Source organism: Sinocyclocheilus anshuiensis, unplaced genomic scaffold, assembly GCF_001515605.1.
Source record: "Sinocyclocheilus anshuiensis isolate Anshui unplaced genomic scaffold, SAMN03320099.WGS_v1.1 scaffold1654, whole genome shotgun sequence".
NCBI lineage: Eukaryota > Metazoa > Chordata > Actinopteri > Cypriniformes > Cyprinidae > Sinocyclocheilus > Sinocyclocheilus anshuiensis.
Window position 1 is genome coordinate 23,581 of NW_015546116.1, and position 16,363 is coordinate 39,943.

Sequence of the window (16,363 nt, forward strand, 5' to 3'; positions counted from 1 at the left end):
TAGTGTGAGTGTTTGTGTGTGAGTGAGTGAGTGAGTGAGTGAGTGAGTGAGTGAGTGAGTGAGTGAGTGTGTGAGTGTGATAGTGTGTGTGTGTGTGAGTGTGATAGTGTAATAGTGTGAGGGTTTGTGAGTGAGTGAGTGAGTGAGTGTGTGTGTGTGTGTGTGTGTGTGTGTGTGTGTGAGATGGGTTGCGCTGTCTGTGACGGTGTGTGTTGTGTGTGTTTGTAGGATAAGTCGTGCTGTGTGGGCCCCTGGGCTCTGTGGCCCCTGCTGGTCGACGGCGGAGACGTCCTGATGAGCGGCTGTTTCTCTGCACAGACGCTCGCACACGTGTCTGCAGTGGCTGCGGCTGCTTCTGCACACACACAGACTGAAAGACACACGTCTCAGTCAGACGCTCGTGGTCAGAGCGCAGTGATCATGTGTTTGGGAGACGGAGAGCAGTCACAGACAGACGAACTGCAGAACACACTCACCAAACTGGGCTGCAAGAGTAAGAGCTGACATATACAGTACATACAGCATGTGTATATATACACCGTATATACATATCTATATATAAAGGATCATTCAAACACACTAAAAGCTTAATGATAATTTAGCATACAAAAAGTGCATTTATGAAAAATTCTATATTATATTATATTATTATATATAAGTATTATTAGGTTTAATTTTAAATTATTATTAGTATTATAAAGTTAATTTAGACATCACAACACTATAATGTACAAATTCAAATGATATTATTTTGTGTGTTTGTACATATTTACTTTTAAAAACATACAAAACATACAACATAAACATCCAAAAAGTGAATTTAGACATCACAGCAAAATGTGCAGTAAGAAAGATGGGTAAATACTGAAAATTCATGAGAATTCATTATATAGTGAGAGAGCAAGGCATTATATATTAATATAAATACACAACATTATAATGTACAGTATAAAAGATTGATAAATATTCCTTTTAAAGTCTACTGTAGGTAAAAAATGCACTGTTTGAATGAGAAAGTATATGCTCATAATAACAGGAGAGAAACCGCTGGGATGCTCAGCGAGTTAAAACCAATGGATCTGAATGATTATTTGGGTTTCCACACAACACTCAGCTTACTGATATGATGCAGATATATCTCTTATTACATGTTATGGCTCTTATGATAAATTGTTTGTGTTGTTCCTCATTTGTAAGCTGCTGTGGATAAGGGCATCTGCTAAATGAATAAATGTGAATATAATGTAAATTTTGTGCGTCCCTGTTTTGCTGTAATGTAAGAAGTGGCAGGTGCAGGGCTTTGATTCCCAGGGAATGCAGGAACTGATAAAAATGTATATATGAAATGCAGTTTAAGTTGCTTTACATAAACATTTCTGCTGAATGCATGAATGTAAATGCACAAATGAGCTCCTCCAGGACCATGATAGAGAGACACTGGTGAAGGTTTGACTCAAACATGTGTGTGACCTTGGCATATTTATGTGGTAAAAATGCTAATACACGTCTCTTGGGGTCTGAATCAGAAGAAATAACTCCCTTTGGGGACGTTCACTAAGACAAAATGGTTCATGACTAAATTATGTCTTTCTAACAAAACCATTTTTTTTATTGTGATTACTGCGATATTTTGAGTTCATCTACATCATATCAGTATATCTATTTCAGGGTTATTATAGTTAACTAAAACTGAAGCTAAAATCAAAACCACAAAAATATATATTTTTTTGCTTGAAATCAATGTTAATTTAAAGAGAAAAAACAATGAAAATTTAAACACATAAAAGTTAAATGCTAATTTAGCATACAAAACGTCAATTTAGGCAGCACAATATTTATAGTATACAGTAGGAAAGATGGATAAATATTCCTTATATGAAAAAAAAAACATGAAATACATGCTCATAATAACAGGGGTGGGATGCTGGTTAGTCCTTGGTTACAAAATAGAGGTCAGAGAGATTCATTTTGTTAGAAGACAAAGTAAATGTGTGTTTTTCAGATGTGAAGCTGCTTCCAGACTCTCTCGAGTCTCTGGACGTCTCTGACGCGCGTCTGCAGAAGATCAGTGTGGTGTTTCTGATGCCAGCGTGTTCCCTGTCCGCCGTCAGCAACCCTGTAGATTACATAATGCAGGAGAACAGAGGTACACACACTCACACACTCATCATACTGAACATTCACTCTGAACATCAGTCACATGTGATTGTTCTGGACCGGTTTCAGACCCACGGCTCATGCTGGATCTGTCCCAGGGTTCAGTCTCTCCAGATAAACTCCAGATGCTCATGTGCCAGCAGAGAAAAGTCCTGCAGCGCGCCGTCAAGTGTGAGTGTGTGTGTGTGTGTGTGTGTGTGTGTGTTTCACTTCACCTTACCTAATGAGTTCAGACACAATTAAATGATGATCTAAAATCGTAAATCTGGATGAGTTACAAAATATTACACTAAATAACTATTCTACCTTAATATCTCTGAAAAGAAATTAGTATTTGACTAACATACTAATTTGCTTACGATACTTGCTTACGACAAAAAACGTCCATTATCTAAATCACTTAATTACTTTCTCCAGGTATATGCCAGAGCCTCAGTCTTTTCGCCTGTGACATCCATCTTATTTTCAATAATGCTTTTATTTATTTATAAATCTCTTTATCAAACAAAACCGATCAACATTGAAATATGTTAATAAAAAAAAAAATAAAACAATGACATTTAAATCTGTTAAATAAAACCAACCAACATTAAAATATTTTTCTAGAACAAAACCGAATGACATATAAAACTCTTTCTAGAACACAACCAACAACATTTAGATACAACAGATATTTAATGATCAAAACTGACCAACAATGAAATCTGTTAATCAAACAAAACCGATGACATTTAAATATCTTAATTGAGCAAAAACTGAACAACATTTGAATCTCTTTCTAGAATAAAACCGAATGTCATTTAAATCATTTTCTATAACAAACCTGAATAACATTTAGATCTCTTAATGTAACAGAATCATCCAACATTGAAATCTGTTAATCAAACAAAACCAAACAATATTTAAATCTCTTTCTAGAACAAAACCGAACAACATTTAAATATCTTTCTAGATCCAAAACCATACAACATTTAAATTTCTCGAACTGTAACAAACAGTTCACTGAATGGCAAGTTCAAGAATCCTAATGCAGTTTATTAAAGTGCCCCTATTATGCCATTTATACGGTTCCTAGTATTGTTTTGGGAGTCTCCTACACTAGGATTACATGCATGCAAGGTCAGAAAACGCTTTTGTTTTCTTAAAATATGTATTTAATATCACCTCATTTTCCAGCGATTCTCAAATGATTTGTTCGAAGCAGTTCAAAGATTCAGTCTCTCTAAACCCCTCCTTTCCGTGAGCCTGCTCTGCTCTGATTGGTCAGATGGCCTAGTCTGTTGTGATTGGTCTACGGCGTACAGTGCGTGTCGTAAACGATACGCCTATTTCAATAGTTCTGTATTTTGAACACTCTATAGAAAATATAAACATCTATTATTTATCATACTTACCGGTTGTGATTCAGTGGAGCAGCTAGTCCAAATAAACAGGATACTGATCCATCTTTCAACAGCAAGCGTTTTGTACCAATGGGGAATAAGACACAACTAAACCAACCAATGAGAACTTGACACACTGAACATAGCAACCAATAGCAGGATAACATGAGGGCAAGGGAATCACATGACTAGACAGGAACCATGACAAGGCAAAATATCAAAATAAAAGACAAGAAAACTTTTGTCGTTTGGTTTTTGTTCTACTAAGATATTTAAATCTCTTTTTAGAAAAAAAACCAAACGACATTTAAATCTTTCCAGAACAAAACGAACAACATTTAAATCTCTTACTGGAACAAAAACCAAACAACATTTAAATCTCTTACTAAAACAAAAACCAAACAACATTTAAATCTCTTACTAGAACAAAGAATCCAAAATCCAAACAAATACAAACCAAAGACTTGACTTGACACGAACAGACTTGACTTAGCATGAACAGAAACAAACTCACCAACAGCAGGTTTTAAATCATTCTATATCAAAACCGAACAACATTGAAATCTCTTTCTATAGCAAAACCAAACAACATTGAAATCTCAGACTAGAACAAAAACCAAACAACAATTAAATCTCATTCTATAACAAAACCGATCGATATTTAAATCTCTTTTTACAACAAAACCAGAACGACATTTAAATCTCTTTCTAGAACAAAACCAAATGACATTTAAATCTCTTTCTGCAACAAAACCTGAATGACATTTAAATCTCGTTCTAGAACAAAACCAAATGACATTTAAATCTCTTTCTAGAACAAAACCGAACGATATTTAAATCTTTCTACAACAAAACCAAATGACATTTAAATCTCTTTCTAGAACAAAACCAAACAACATTTAAATATCTTACTAGAACAAAACCGAACGATATTTAAATCTTTCTAGAACAAAACAGAACGATATTTAAATCTTTCTAGAACAAAACCAAATGACATTTAAATCTTTCTAGAACAAAACCAAACAACATTTAAATCTCTTACTAGAACAAAAACTAAACAACATTTAAATCATTCTATATCAAAACCGAGCAACATTGAAATCTCTTTCTATAGCAAAACCAAACAACATTGAAATCTCTGACTAGAACAAAAACCAAACAACAATTAAATCTCATTCTATAACAAAACCGATCGATATTAAATCTCTTTTTACAACAAAACCAGAACGACATTTAAATCTCTTACTAAAACAAAACCGAATGACATTTAAATATTTCTAGAACAAAACCAAATGACATTTAAATCTCTTTCTACAACAAAACCTGAACGACATTTAAATCTCTTTCTAGAACAAAACCAAATGACATTTAAATCTCTTTCTAGAACAAAACCGAACGATATTTAAATATTTCTAGAACAAAACCAAATGACATTTAAATCTATTTCTAGAACAAAGCAGAACGGCATTTAAATCTCTTTCTAGAACAAACCAGAACGACATTTAAATCTCTTTCTAGAACAAAACCAAACGATATTTAAATCTCTTACTAAAACAAAAACCAGACGTTTAAATCTTTTACTAGAACAAAACCAAACAACAATTAAATCCCTTTCTAGAACAAAACCGATCGATATTTAAATCTCTTACTAGAACAAAAAACAAACAACATTTAAATCTCTTACTTAAACAAAACCAGAACGACATTTAAATCTCTTTCTAGAACAAAACCAGAACGACATTTAAATCTCTTTCTAGAACAAAACCGAACAACATTGAAATCTCTTACTAAAACAAAACCGAATGACATTTAAGTCTTTCTAGAACAAAGCTGAACAGTATTTAAATATATTTTTAGAGCAAAACCAAACAGCATTTAAATCTCTTTCTAGAACAAAATCAAGTGACATTTAAATATTTTTTCCAGAACAAAACGAACAGCATTTAAATCTCTTTCTAGAACAAAAACCGAACAGCATTTAAATATCTTACTAGAACAAAACCAGAACGACATTTAAATCTCTTTTTAGAACAAAACCAAACAATTAAATCTCTTTCTATAACAAAACTGATCGATATTTAAATCCCTTACTAGAACAAAAAACAAACAACATTTAAAGAACTGTGGTACTTGGTGGAAAAATTTATTAAAAATAAGTAAATAAAACATTGTGGTTTACTCAGTTTTGTATCATGACTTAACACTTGTGTATAATCTGCCTCTTATGACTTATTCGTGTAACACCGCTGATCTGAACGAGTTCTAGAGAACTAGAGCTGATCCAGAGCGTTGAGTGATTTGAACATGCCTCCCTGTATTGACGTTCATAATTTCTGTGATGATTTGTGTCATATTGATCTAATGTGCGTGTGTGTGTGTGAGATCCATTCATCAGCAGTTATCGAGTGTGAAGACGCTGCGGCCCCTCCCTGCAGATTCCCGTTAACACAGCGTTAATTAACAGCCGGCGTGAATCAATTGTAGTCCGTCAGTGAACAGACAGCCATGGTTCTCTGCAGTGTGTTAACAATCGTTTTGCTCATGCCTGTGTGTGTGTGTGTGTGTGTGTGTGTGTGTGTAGTTCCTCGGGTGCGGGCGGTGCTTTACTCCACCTGTTCTGTTCACCCAGAGGAGAACGAGGAGGTGCTGAAGACGGTCCTCTCACAAACACAAGAGAATCACTCCACAGCGCCGCCCTACAGGTGTGTGTGAACTTACATCTCGAAGGTGTTGTCTCATGATCATTAAAACATTTTTCTGTGTACTTGAAAATGAAAAGAGAATCGTGTAATAATGACAAAAAAAAAATTGTTTTTCAATTTGGTTAATTCTGGGCAAAAAAACGTTTTTATTTTTTTATTTTTTTTTTGTTCTAGTTTTAGGGTGGCAAAGTCTCCTTTCTGTAAGTTTACTAGTTAGAATGAAATAAAAGGATGGTTAATAATGTTTTTATTATGGTTTTTATGATGGTTATTACTATTTTATTATGAAAGTGCATTGTGCCAATAAGCTAAGAAATAACAATAACATAAAAGAAATCACAAATCATTTTTTACATAATTTTTATAGTGTTAAATTTGTATATTGTGTGTGTATAATATAATATAATATAATATATATAATTTATGATTTCTATTAATTTTGTTTTATTTATTTATATAAAATGTATATTATGTATATGTTATATATAAATATACATTAAATAGATTTATATAATTTAATTAGTATTTTATTATATTGTGTATTTTTTATACATAAATATAAGTTAAATAATTTTATATAAACAGTTTATGAATATTTTATCTGTAAGTGTCATGATTTTTATTTGTCATGTTATACAGCTTCTGCCTAAAGCAGACTTGTGATTTGATGATCAATTACTGCTTTATTCTGAAACAGAAGGAATTTAATAAATAATAATAATAAAAACATAATAGAAGTGGTGTAAGGGAATCTGACAAATTAAAATATTTTTTCTGCAAAAACAATATAGCATCAAACCATTTGTAATGATTTAAATACAGGTGAGACTAAATACTGATGCCTTAATATGGTGTTTCTTGAATATTTAAAAGTCAAGGGACGTGTTTTACCAAATTTCAGTAATGGCCAAAATTGTGTGTGTGTTTGAGTGGATGGAAAGATTGAGCTAGTCATGATTAACCAATCAGCTGTGTGCAGTGATAATTAGCCCCGCCCCTCTCTCCCTGTGCTCCAATCAGCTGACGGTGAGCAGCTGTTGTTGAGTATAAAGCTCAGTGTTCAATGAGGAGTAGAGAGTGTTGAAGGAATTTCTTCACACACAATATCAGCTCTCTCATAATCAGTGTTTATTTAATCTGCAGTAATGTTATTTCACCCCCTTTTGTCTGTCTATTTTGTGTGAGTTAGTGAGTCCAGAGGTCCAGAAAAACCCCTAATGTGAATCCTGCTGAAACACTGGAAATCACTTCTTATTGCTTATGAGAGATGAAGGCAAAGGCAATTGAAATGCATGATGCATGCATGCTCGCATTGAAACAGCATCTCATGTCCAGCAAGAACTGCAAACTAGCCGTGATCTGTTTTAACTCTAGTTTTGCTCATAAACTACTTCCTCTTGAAGGATTTTTACACTTGTGTATTTGTTAATAGGTTTTCACTGACTCAAAAAGTGAACCCAGTTCTCCCACACTGTATCAGCAGTTAAAAGTGGACATTTCCTTTTTATTTTACATTAAAATTTAGTTATTTTGTTTTGTAATATTACAGATGTAATATCGCTTTTAATTTCATCATTTTCACATTGCATTGCTTAAATCTTCCGGCCTTTATTTTGGCAAAAACGAAAGAAAGAGCCTCGCGTTTTCTTGTGTAGCTGGCAACAGTTTTCATAAACTTCTCATTAGAAATCTGCTTTAATTACGCACATTTAATTATTCAGCAAACAGTTTTATCCAAAGCAACTTGCAAATGAAGTAAACCGAATGATGTTAAAATGAAGCTGATGTGCTCAGTATTTTCAGTGCATTAGAAGCAGACCGCAGCACAGACATACAGTAAAGCGAGCTGCGTGTGTGAAAAAGCTACCGTTTTTTAGGACAAAATGACACTCTGCAGAATTCAGTGACTCCAGGATAAAAAAATAAATACACATGAACTTTTTTCCATTTTAAGGGGCAATATTTGCCCCCTCTTAATAAGGGCAACTTTTTGAACCTCTTCTCCTTTCATGTAAATTTTATTCAGTAAATGCAATTAGAATAATAAGACTCTATAGGGCTAAAATTAATATCAGCAAAATCTAGTTTTTCCATGCAGAAATGGTACAGAAACGGCATTTAGGTTTACATACATGGTTTAATCCATCTCAGAGATTCCATAACACTGTTTAAATAAAACATATTGAATATAGAAATAATGGAATGTTGGGAAATTATCATTTATACTCTAAATATGAAACAAGTCACTGTCTTAAGTGAGTCATTGAGTCATTCACTCAACCATTTCCTTCAAACAGCTGATTCATTGAGGAGCGAAGCAGATGATTGGCTGCGTCTGAATCAGTGCTTCTTTTGAAAAAAATAAATAATTACTGCCTGACTATTCAAGTGTGTTCTATAAAGTATGAATGTAATCTGGATATACTTCATTCATCATGTTGTCATTGTTGTGATCTTCCAGAATCAGTTGCATCGCTGCGCTGCCTTTCACGAATCCGTAAAGTGTCCATCAGATGCACACAGTATGTCTCAGACATTTAGACATACTACTTGGTTCACATCCCTTTTTTGCTGTCTATATAGTAGGGAAGTATGCAATTTTCTTTCTCAGATGGATGATTGACTCGCCTGATTCGTTTAACGCTGAATCATTCAGAACTGTGTTTATCGGAGACACAAAAGTTGTGCTGTGACTCTTGTTTGGAACTGTTTTCACTGGCAGAATAGAGCAAAAACACTCAATATTGTGTCTATAGTAGCATATTTAACTTATTTATATTATACCATTGGATAAAGTGTAACATAATGATCTTAAGAGAAGGACGAATGAGTGGACAAATGCTTGTGGTTCAAAATCAATGTGGTTTTGAATTTCACAGGAAGGAAATAAAAAATGAAGTAATGTTTATTTTGTTTTTCTTTTGTTTTATTATAACCTGCTTGACTGACCACAGTGCCAGCCATAACATAACCAAATAAGTGTGTGTGTGTGTGTGTCAGGTTGAGTTCTCCAAGTCTCCTGCAGGACTCTATCATTGAAGATAATGAGGAAACAGAGGAGATGAAGGCCAGATTCTTCAGACTGGAAGCATCAGATCATAGTAACGGCTGTTTTTTAGCGCTGCTCACACGAGAGGTACTGAACATCAGCGTTATCATTCCCAAAAACAACACTTACTGACGCTCATGACGGCCCAAAACCAAATACTCAAGTATTTACACAAGTATGTGGGTCAAAGACGTTAAGATGTCCGCATCAAAAGAAATTTACAAAAGTGATTTTATATCAATAGAAAGCACATTAAATGTAAGTAAAGCGTCTACTTTTAAGGTTTCAAATACGTTTTTGAATAATAAAATGTCAAAATTTGGTTGAAATAAGGTTACATTGTCATTCAGTGTAACACAATATTTATGTAAAAATTCAAACAACATGCTTATTCTGACGTGTACATATTAAAATATATAAAAGAATAAGAGAGCATATTAAATTTGATTTGTGTTTTAAATGAGTAAACAATTTTTACTGATAAATGGGCAAAATCTCGGATAGTGGCACATTTTTTAAAATGTAAAATTACAACTAATTAGTATTTGGGGTGAAAGTAATTAGTCTTTTAATGTCATAAATTTATTTTTGTTGTAAATATGCCTGACAAGATTGTTACACTGAATGACATTTTAGTGGGTGTCTTCTGTAAATCAGGGAAAAATGTATGATATTTATTTTTTGCTCGGAAAAACAAAAACAAAATTGCAATTAAATTAAACAAAACTTTTTTTTTTTAAATTCGGGAAAACAACAACAATTTAAAGCAGTATTACAAGTATTGTTTTTATGCTTAAACCCTTTTTCGTCTTTGACCCATGTACACAAAGTGAGAGTTGAGAACATACATGAGAATAAACTCAGTCCGGCCCCTGCGTGTGATTTGAAACGTGGATCATCTGATCAGAAAATCATTAGTTCAGCATTTAAAAACAAATGTTTTACCCTCATTTGTGTGTTTGAAAGCACTTGAAATGTGGTTAAATGGAAAGGAAAATTTGTCAGAACAGATACTTGCATACTATGTAGTGTGTATACTATATGCTACATAATTTTTTTAAATTATGGAATATGCAGCGATTTAAATGTTTCAGACAGTTGTATGTTACACTGCTGTCACATGATCTCATTATGTTGTATGTTTAATTCATTGTGTGGTGTGCAGTTATCACACAAATCTGGCATTTCTGCATTTTTAAAAATACAGTTTTATAGAAGAATGTAATTAAATGATGAGTAAAGAAGAAAAGAAAAGGATCTGGTCATACACTGTGCATTATAGCAAGTATCTCTGTAATGAGAGGAAACAGTGATTATTTCTGATCGAGCTGTTTGTGGTTCCTAGACCATCACTATTGATGCCTTTAGACTCTATCAAATCAACATGTGACAAATGCATAACATATATGAAATTGTGAACCAATCAAACTATTTATGTAAATATTGGAAAGTAAATATTTCGAGTATCTTTTAACCAATTTTGTATATTTATATAACTTTTATATTTTGAACTATTTATATATTTAGATTTTAAAACTACACTAAGCCAAAAATAGTATTAAAATTTACTAAAATATTTTTTCCTGAAATATTTGTAGCCAAATTTTTGTATTTTTATATATTTTGAATAACACTAATATATTTATGTAAAACTACACTAATAAAAAAATAGCAATCAAATATCTAAAATATTTAAAATATTTTTTTTTGTTTGTTTCTGAAATATTTCGAGCCCTTTTTTTTGTAAATCTACATAACTTGTATATTTTGAACTATTTATATTTTGTTCTTAACTATACCAAGCTAAAACAGTAGTAAAATAACTAAAATAGTTATATATTTAATTCATCGTGTGGTGCCGTTATCACACAAATCTGGCATTTCTGCATTTTTTATTTTTTTTTTAAATACAGTTTTATAGAAGAATGTAATTAAATAATGAGTAAAGAAGAAAATAAAAGCTCAGGCCCATTCAAAAGATCTGATCATACGCTGTGCGTTATAGCAAATATCTCTGTAATGAGAGGAAACTTTCTATTATATTTCTGATCGAGCTGTTTGTGGTTCCTAGACCATCACTATTGATGCGTTTATTGAACACACACATATTCTGAACACTCACTCTATATAAAAACATTTGACACATGCATAAAATGGTGAACCAGTCAAACTGTGGGGGGGAAATTGTTATATTTTTTTAATATATTTGAACAATATTTTTATATTTAGATATTAAAAATGCACAAAAACATTAGTGAAGTACCTAAAATATATTAGATATTTTATATAATATATTAGATACATTAGATATTAAGATATATATGTAAATATTGGAAAGTTTATTTTCCGTAAGTATCTTTTAACCAATTTTCTATATTTATTTATCTAAGTAATATATATTTTGAACAATTTATATATTTTTGATTTCAAAACTACACTAAGCCAAAAATAGTACTAAAATATATATATATTTTTTTTTCCCTGAAATATTTGTAGCCAAATTATTATTTATTGTTTGATTTTATATACATATATAATATTATTATTATTATTATTATTATTATTTTTTTTTTTTTTACTAAACTAATAAAAAAAAAAGTAATAAAATATATCAAATATTTAAAATATATTTTATTTTGGTTTATCTTTCTGAAATATTTCGAGCCCTTTCTTTGTAAATCTATATAACATATATATTTTGAGCCAAAAGCCAGAAATGGTAGTAAAATAACGAAAATATTTAAAATGTTTATTTTGTTTTATCTTCCTGAAATATTTTTGAGCCAGATTTCTGTATATTTTTCTATGCGTGTGCGCGTATAATCATTAAAAATAATAATATAAACAGAGAGCGAGTCTGTGAGCTGGAACAGATACGGTTCTTTCAGGCTGGTTGTTTTTTCTAGCTGATGCTGAAAGCATGCTGGGAAGAGTTTCTCTGGGGTTCGATAGAGACACTCTTTGTTTCTCATGGACTAATCCTGCTGTGTCTGTTGAGGAATCCTCCCTCTGCTTTCATCTGCAGCTAAAAATAACACGGCAGAGAGACGGAGAAAGAGAAGAACTTCCTGCTGGATCAGAGTTAAACTCCAGCAAACGACGCGATGTATACGCTGAGTTAGATTACAGCGATCCGTCATATTTAGTTCTGCGCTGACAGTCAGGAAAACATCATCAAGCTCCATATCCTTCCTGCCACGACTAATAAAAGCCACTAATAAAGATCATTGTGCTTCGCTTAAAACGGTCTCATAAAGGCTATTAGATGTGTGTGGGAATATAACCCTCCTCCCGTAACACGCGGCTTTACGATGCATCTGTACGGTCGCACCTGGGACTAATAAAGTCTGCAGTTGCGTTCAGACGGAAGATCGGCTCTGTTTCAGTGTGTGACCTCATGTTCAGCTGAAGGACAGTCATGATGAGCGTAATCTGGGGCCAGAGCCGCATCAGAAACACAGGACGGGCAATAAATGTGTGAGGAGGAAGAGGGCAGGACATGTTGAATAATGCAGCCCTCATGTCTGCATGTGTTAGCATCAACAGGGCAAAACCTCACATCCTCAAACACACACACACCAGCTGAATTATTCACTGTAAGTGTGTGTGTGTGTGTGTGGTGCTGAGACAGCAGTGACCCGGGAAGAAACACACACTGATCCAACATGCTTCACAGAGACCTAACTTATGAGAATTGTTGGGGGTTTTTCCTGAAAAATTTGAAAAGTTTAGCTTATTTTTTTCTTTTTGATGCGTTTTAAAATATACAAAAAAATTTAGCTCAAATTTCAGGAAAATAATATTTTAAATGTACATTTTCAAAAAATTTCACTATTATTTATCCTCTTTGTGATGATGATGATTATTATTATTATTATTATTATTATTATTATTAATCTTTTTATGTTTGTAACTCTTAATGTAGCAGAAAATTAAAACAAAACAAAAAAATACAGTACAGAAGTAGTTCAGAAAGCATTTCCCCACAGAATTAGACTGATTCACCATTTTCTTTACCACCATTATTTTTAAATCTTTTTAGATGCATTTTAAAATTTTACAAAAATTTGTCAGGAAAATAAATATTTTCAAACTTTTTTTTCCAGCATTTTATTTTACTATTACTTTTGACTCTTATTATTATGAACTTTTGGCCTTTTTAATACAAATTAAGACAAATTAATTAATGAATGCTGCTGTTTTCATCATATGATTTGTGTCCTGCTGAAATTGTTCATGAGGTAGAAAGACGAGAATGTGTTTGTGTGCGCGTGATTTATGGTTCGGATGTTGCATTATTCTGGTTCTTCCCTGTTTAACCTCCATTCTGGGCTGACCAGCCTTATTTCACACTGTGTGTGTGTGTGTGTGTGTGTGTGTGTGTGTGTGTGTTATAGTTGTAAAATACAGCTCTAAAATATTTTTTGAAAATACAATACAGAAGTTCCCCGCAGTTCCCCTTCCAAAAACGGCTTTTTAAATATATTTGATGCATTTGTCAGATGTGTTTATCTAAAGTGCCTCCTCGGAACAGATGCAATTGTGTTTCAAATGCACTTCAGCCTTTCTTTCTTTTCTTTGTCTCCTGCACAGCCTCAACCAGAAGTGATAGAAACGCCACAAGAAGTGTTCGCTCGCGCAGCGGCTAAAGGCCTCTTAGACGGCCTCCAGCCAATCAAGAAAGAAGGCCGAGGCCGACGGTCACACAGAGCACCCGCCAATCAGAAACGCTCTGTGAAGACACGCCCACACGCCATACAGAGCGACCAATCACGCGTGGTGGAATTTCTGAACCGTGAGATGAAAGGAAGCAGCTCAGAGCCGACACTGAGTCAGTCGCCTCGGAGTCCGGCACACTATGGTTACTTCAGTTTAACAAATACACACAATAACATTAGATTTAGCTTGATTTAATTGTTAACACAGTGTCCTAACTACACACGACGCCACTAGATTCCAGCAACAAGCAATTTAGGTGTCCACACCAGACGTGACCGAATCAATCAAATATCACAGCCAATCAGAAGCGTGTGGGGGCGGAGCCTCTCTTAAAGCGCTCTGCACTCGCAACGAAATTGATAAATTTATAATCTAATTCATAAATATCAAACCTTTTTAACATCATTAAATGTACATGGTGACTGATACCATCTTTATGGAAAGCACTCGTTGGTTCGCAGCGAGTTCACACTTTTAAATCTATATCTTTGCTTTACTTTATTTTCAAGATCTGAGGTAAACTATCTGTTGTTGCTTTCAGTATTTTGCTTTCACGCAAAATGATATTCAAACTCACATTAGACACGCTTTGAATAAAGCACATGAACACCTGAGAATTATCTACTGTCGTATCTAAAATAGAAATTTCGCGTGTCGCCTTTGCGGCTGGTTTGGACAAAACCTCAGATTTAACATGGAAAAGATATCTTTTATCGCGTATGGCGGTGTCGCGTGTAGTTAGGACACGGTGTAATCCTAACATTATTTCCAGAGTAAACTACTGAGGAAAACTCACCAAATGTCCTGTTTACTTCTGTATCTCCACAGATAAACCATCTAGTTCTCAACGTCTCTCTCAGAGCGGTTTCTCCAGGACAGGCTCCGCCCCCAGCCCCGCCCCTTTCTCCAGTTCGTACCGTAAAAGTTTGACTCGTTTGGCCTCGGCTGTGGTTTCCACCAATGATCATCACTCCTCCCCGCCTCCCGCTCCACCCAAATGCCGACAGGAAGTGCTTCGGCCGGCGACCGTCACATTTCCTCCTGTTCTGTTGTCAAGCGATGGTCTTCTTCCTCAGAGGTGGAGCCACGCCCTTCCTGCCCGGCCAAGCCCCGCCCACACAAACCTGCAGTGGCGTAACTCGACACCAGCTCTGCCTCGAAGCCAAACACCGTTCAGACTGAATCATCTGCGGCCATGGCTCTGACATGCATTAGTCTGCATTTCACTCGCTTTTTTAAAATGTACGACTTTTTAATGCCAGATAACTAACCCATTGTTACTAAACTAACACTGCCATCAAAACATGCATATTTTGCAATGCCACGCGAGTTTACATGCAAATAAAACATGGAGAGACATGTTTGTTTTGATGTAATTTATTTCCACAACATGATACATTAATATGGTGTAAAAATGAGTGTCTTTAGTGGTCGATCTGGTTTAAAACACCATTCTGTGAAAAATAACATTCCTGTGTTTGTTTGATATCTGACGCTTATACTTTAGCAGGGATTCCTCATGTAGCTATTCCTCTACGCAAGTACGCAAAATCTCTTAGCAAAGCAAGCTCTGTTCATGCATCACTGTGCTCCACTGTTCATAATGCAATGCAAGTAGGTTTTGCATCTTCAGCACTGCAACAAAAGGGCGTTACGGCGGCGTTAGTGTAAATCGTCGTCCTCTACGGCTTCTCAAGGAGTCACGGTGGAGAAACGGTTTTTAGATGGTGTTGCTTTTTAAGGTTATTTTCACAATGTGGGATTTTCTTAATGAAAAAAATAAGCAAGGGACTTTATTTTACCATTTAAAAATTGATGCAATTATGAAGCGGCTGTTACACACCAAAAGGGCACCAAAATAAGAGGGTTTTCTGAAGTGGATCCAACCAGCTATTCAATGGGAATGATCAAGGTTAAATCAACATTGATATTGTGAAGCGGTTTTATCAGCAAGTAAAATTTCAGTGTTAATTACATAATTTGTTAACCTTTTTTTAATAACGTTTAGCATTAAATCAATGTATTTCGACCACATTTTACAATGTTGAAGGTCTTTTATCCAGTAAAAGCTCTTAGTGTAATTGTACAAACGTCCAGCTTCTCGTGTCAAATCTTGACTGATTTTGATCAAGTAATCGTCAGAATAACTGCAGTAATATCTCCAGATGAACACTTACTGGACTGAAGCAGCTCAGCTTTACTTGATTCTCCATCAATCATGTTTTAGAGTCTCAAATCTGATCCTCAGGATCTTTTGAGGAGCGTTTGTTTCCAGAAGCTTTACTTTCACTGTTCCTCAGCGGAGGAATGATCTTCACAAGCCTCCAGAACATCTCGCATCTTCTGAGGAGCCT

General features: G+C 34.2%; 1 protein-coding gene across 1 annotated transcript in view; it reads left to right on the top strand.

The window, feature by feature from the left end:
• LOC107700885 (putative methyltransferase NSUN7) overlaps positions 1 to 15,359 on the top strand; it is a 15,902-nt gene extending 543 nt beyond the window's left edge. The window contains exons 2-8 of the mRNA XM_016502719.1: positions 229 to 493; positions 2,003 to 2,146; positions 2,227 to 2,328; positions 6,121 to 6,241; positions 9,242 to 9,377; positions 13,884 to 14,151; positions 14,838 to 15,359. Of these exons, the coding sequence (XP_016358205.1) occupies positions 295 to 493; positions 2,003 to 2,146; positions 2,227 to 2,328; positions 6,121 to 6,241; positions 9,242 to 9,377; positions 13,884 to 14,151; positions 14,838 to 15,214 (1,347 nt within the window). The 5' untranslated portion in view covers positions 229 to 294 and the 3' untranslated portion in view covers positions 15,215 to 15,359. The remainder of the gene's footprint in view (positions 1 to 228; positions 494 to 2,002; positions 2,147 to 2,226; positions 2,329 to 6,120; positions 6,242 to 9,241; positions 9,378 to 13,883; positions 14,152 to 14,837) is intronic.
• Positions 15,360 to 16,363: the final 1,004 nt, after the last annotated feature.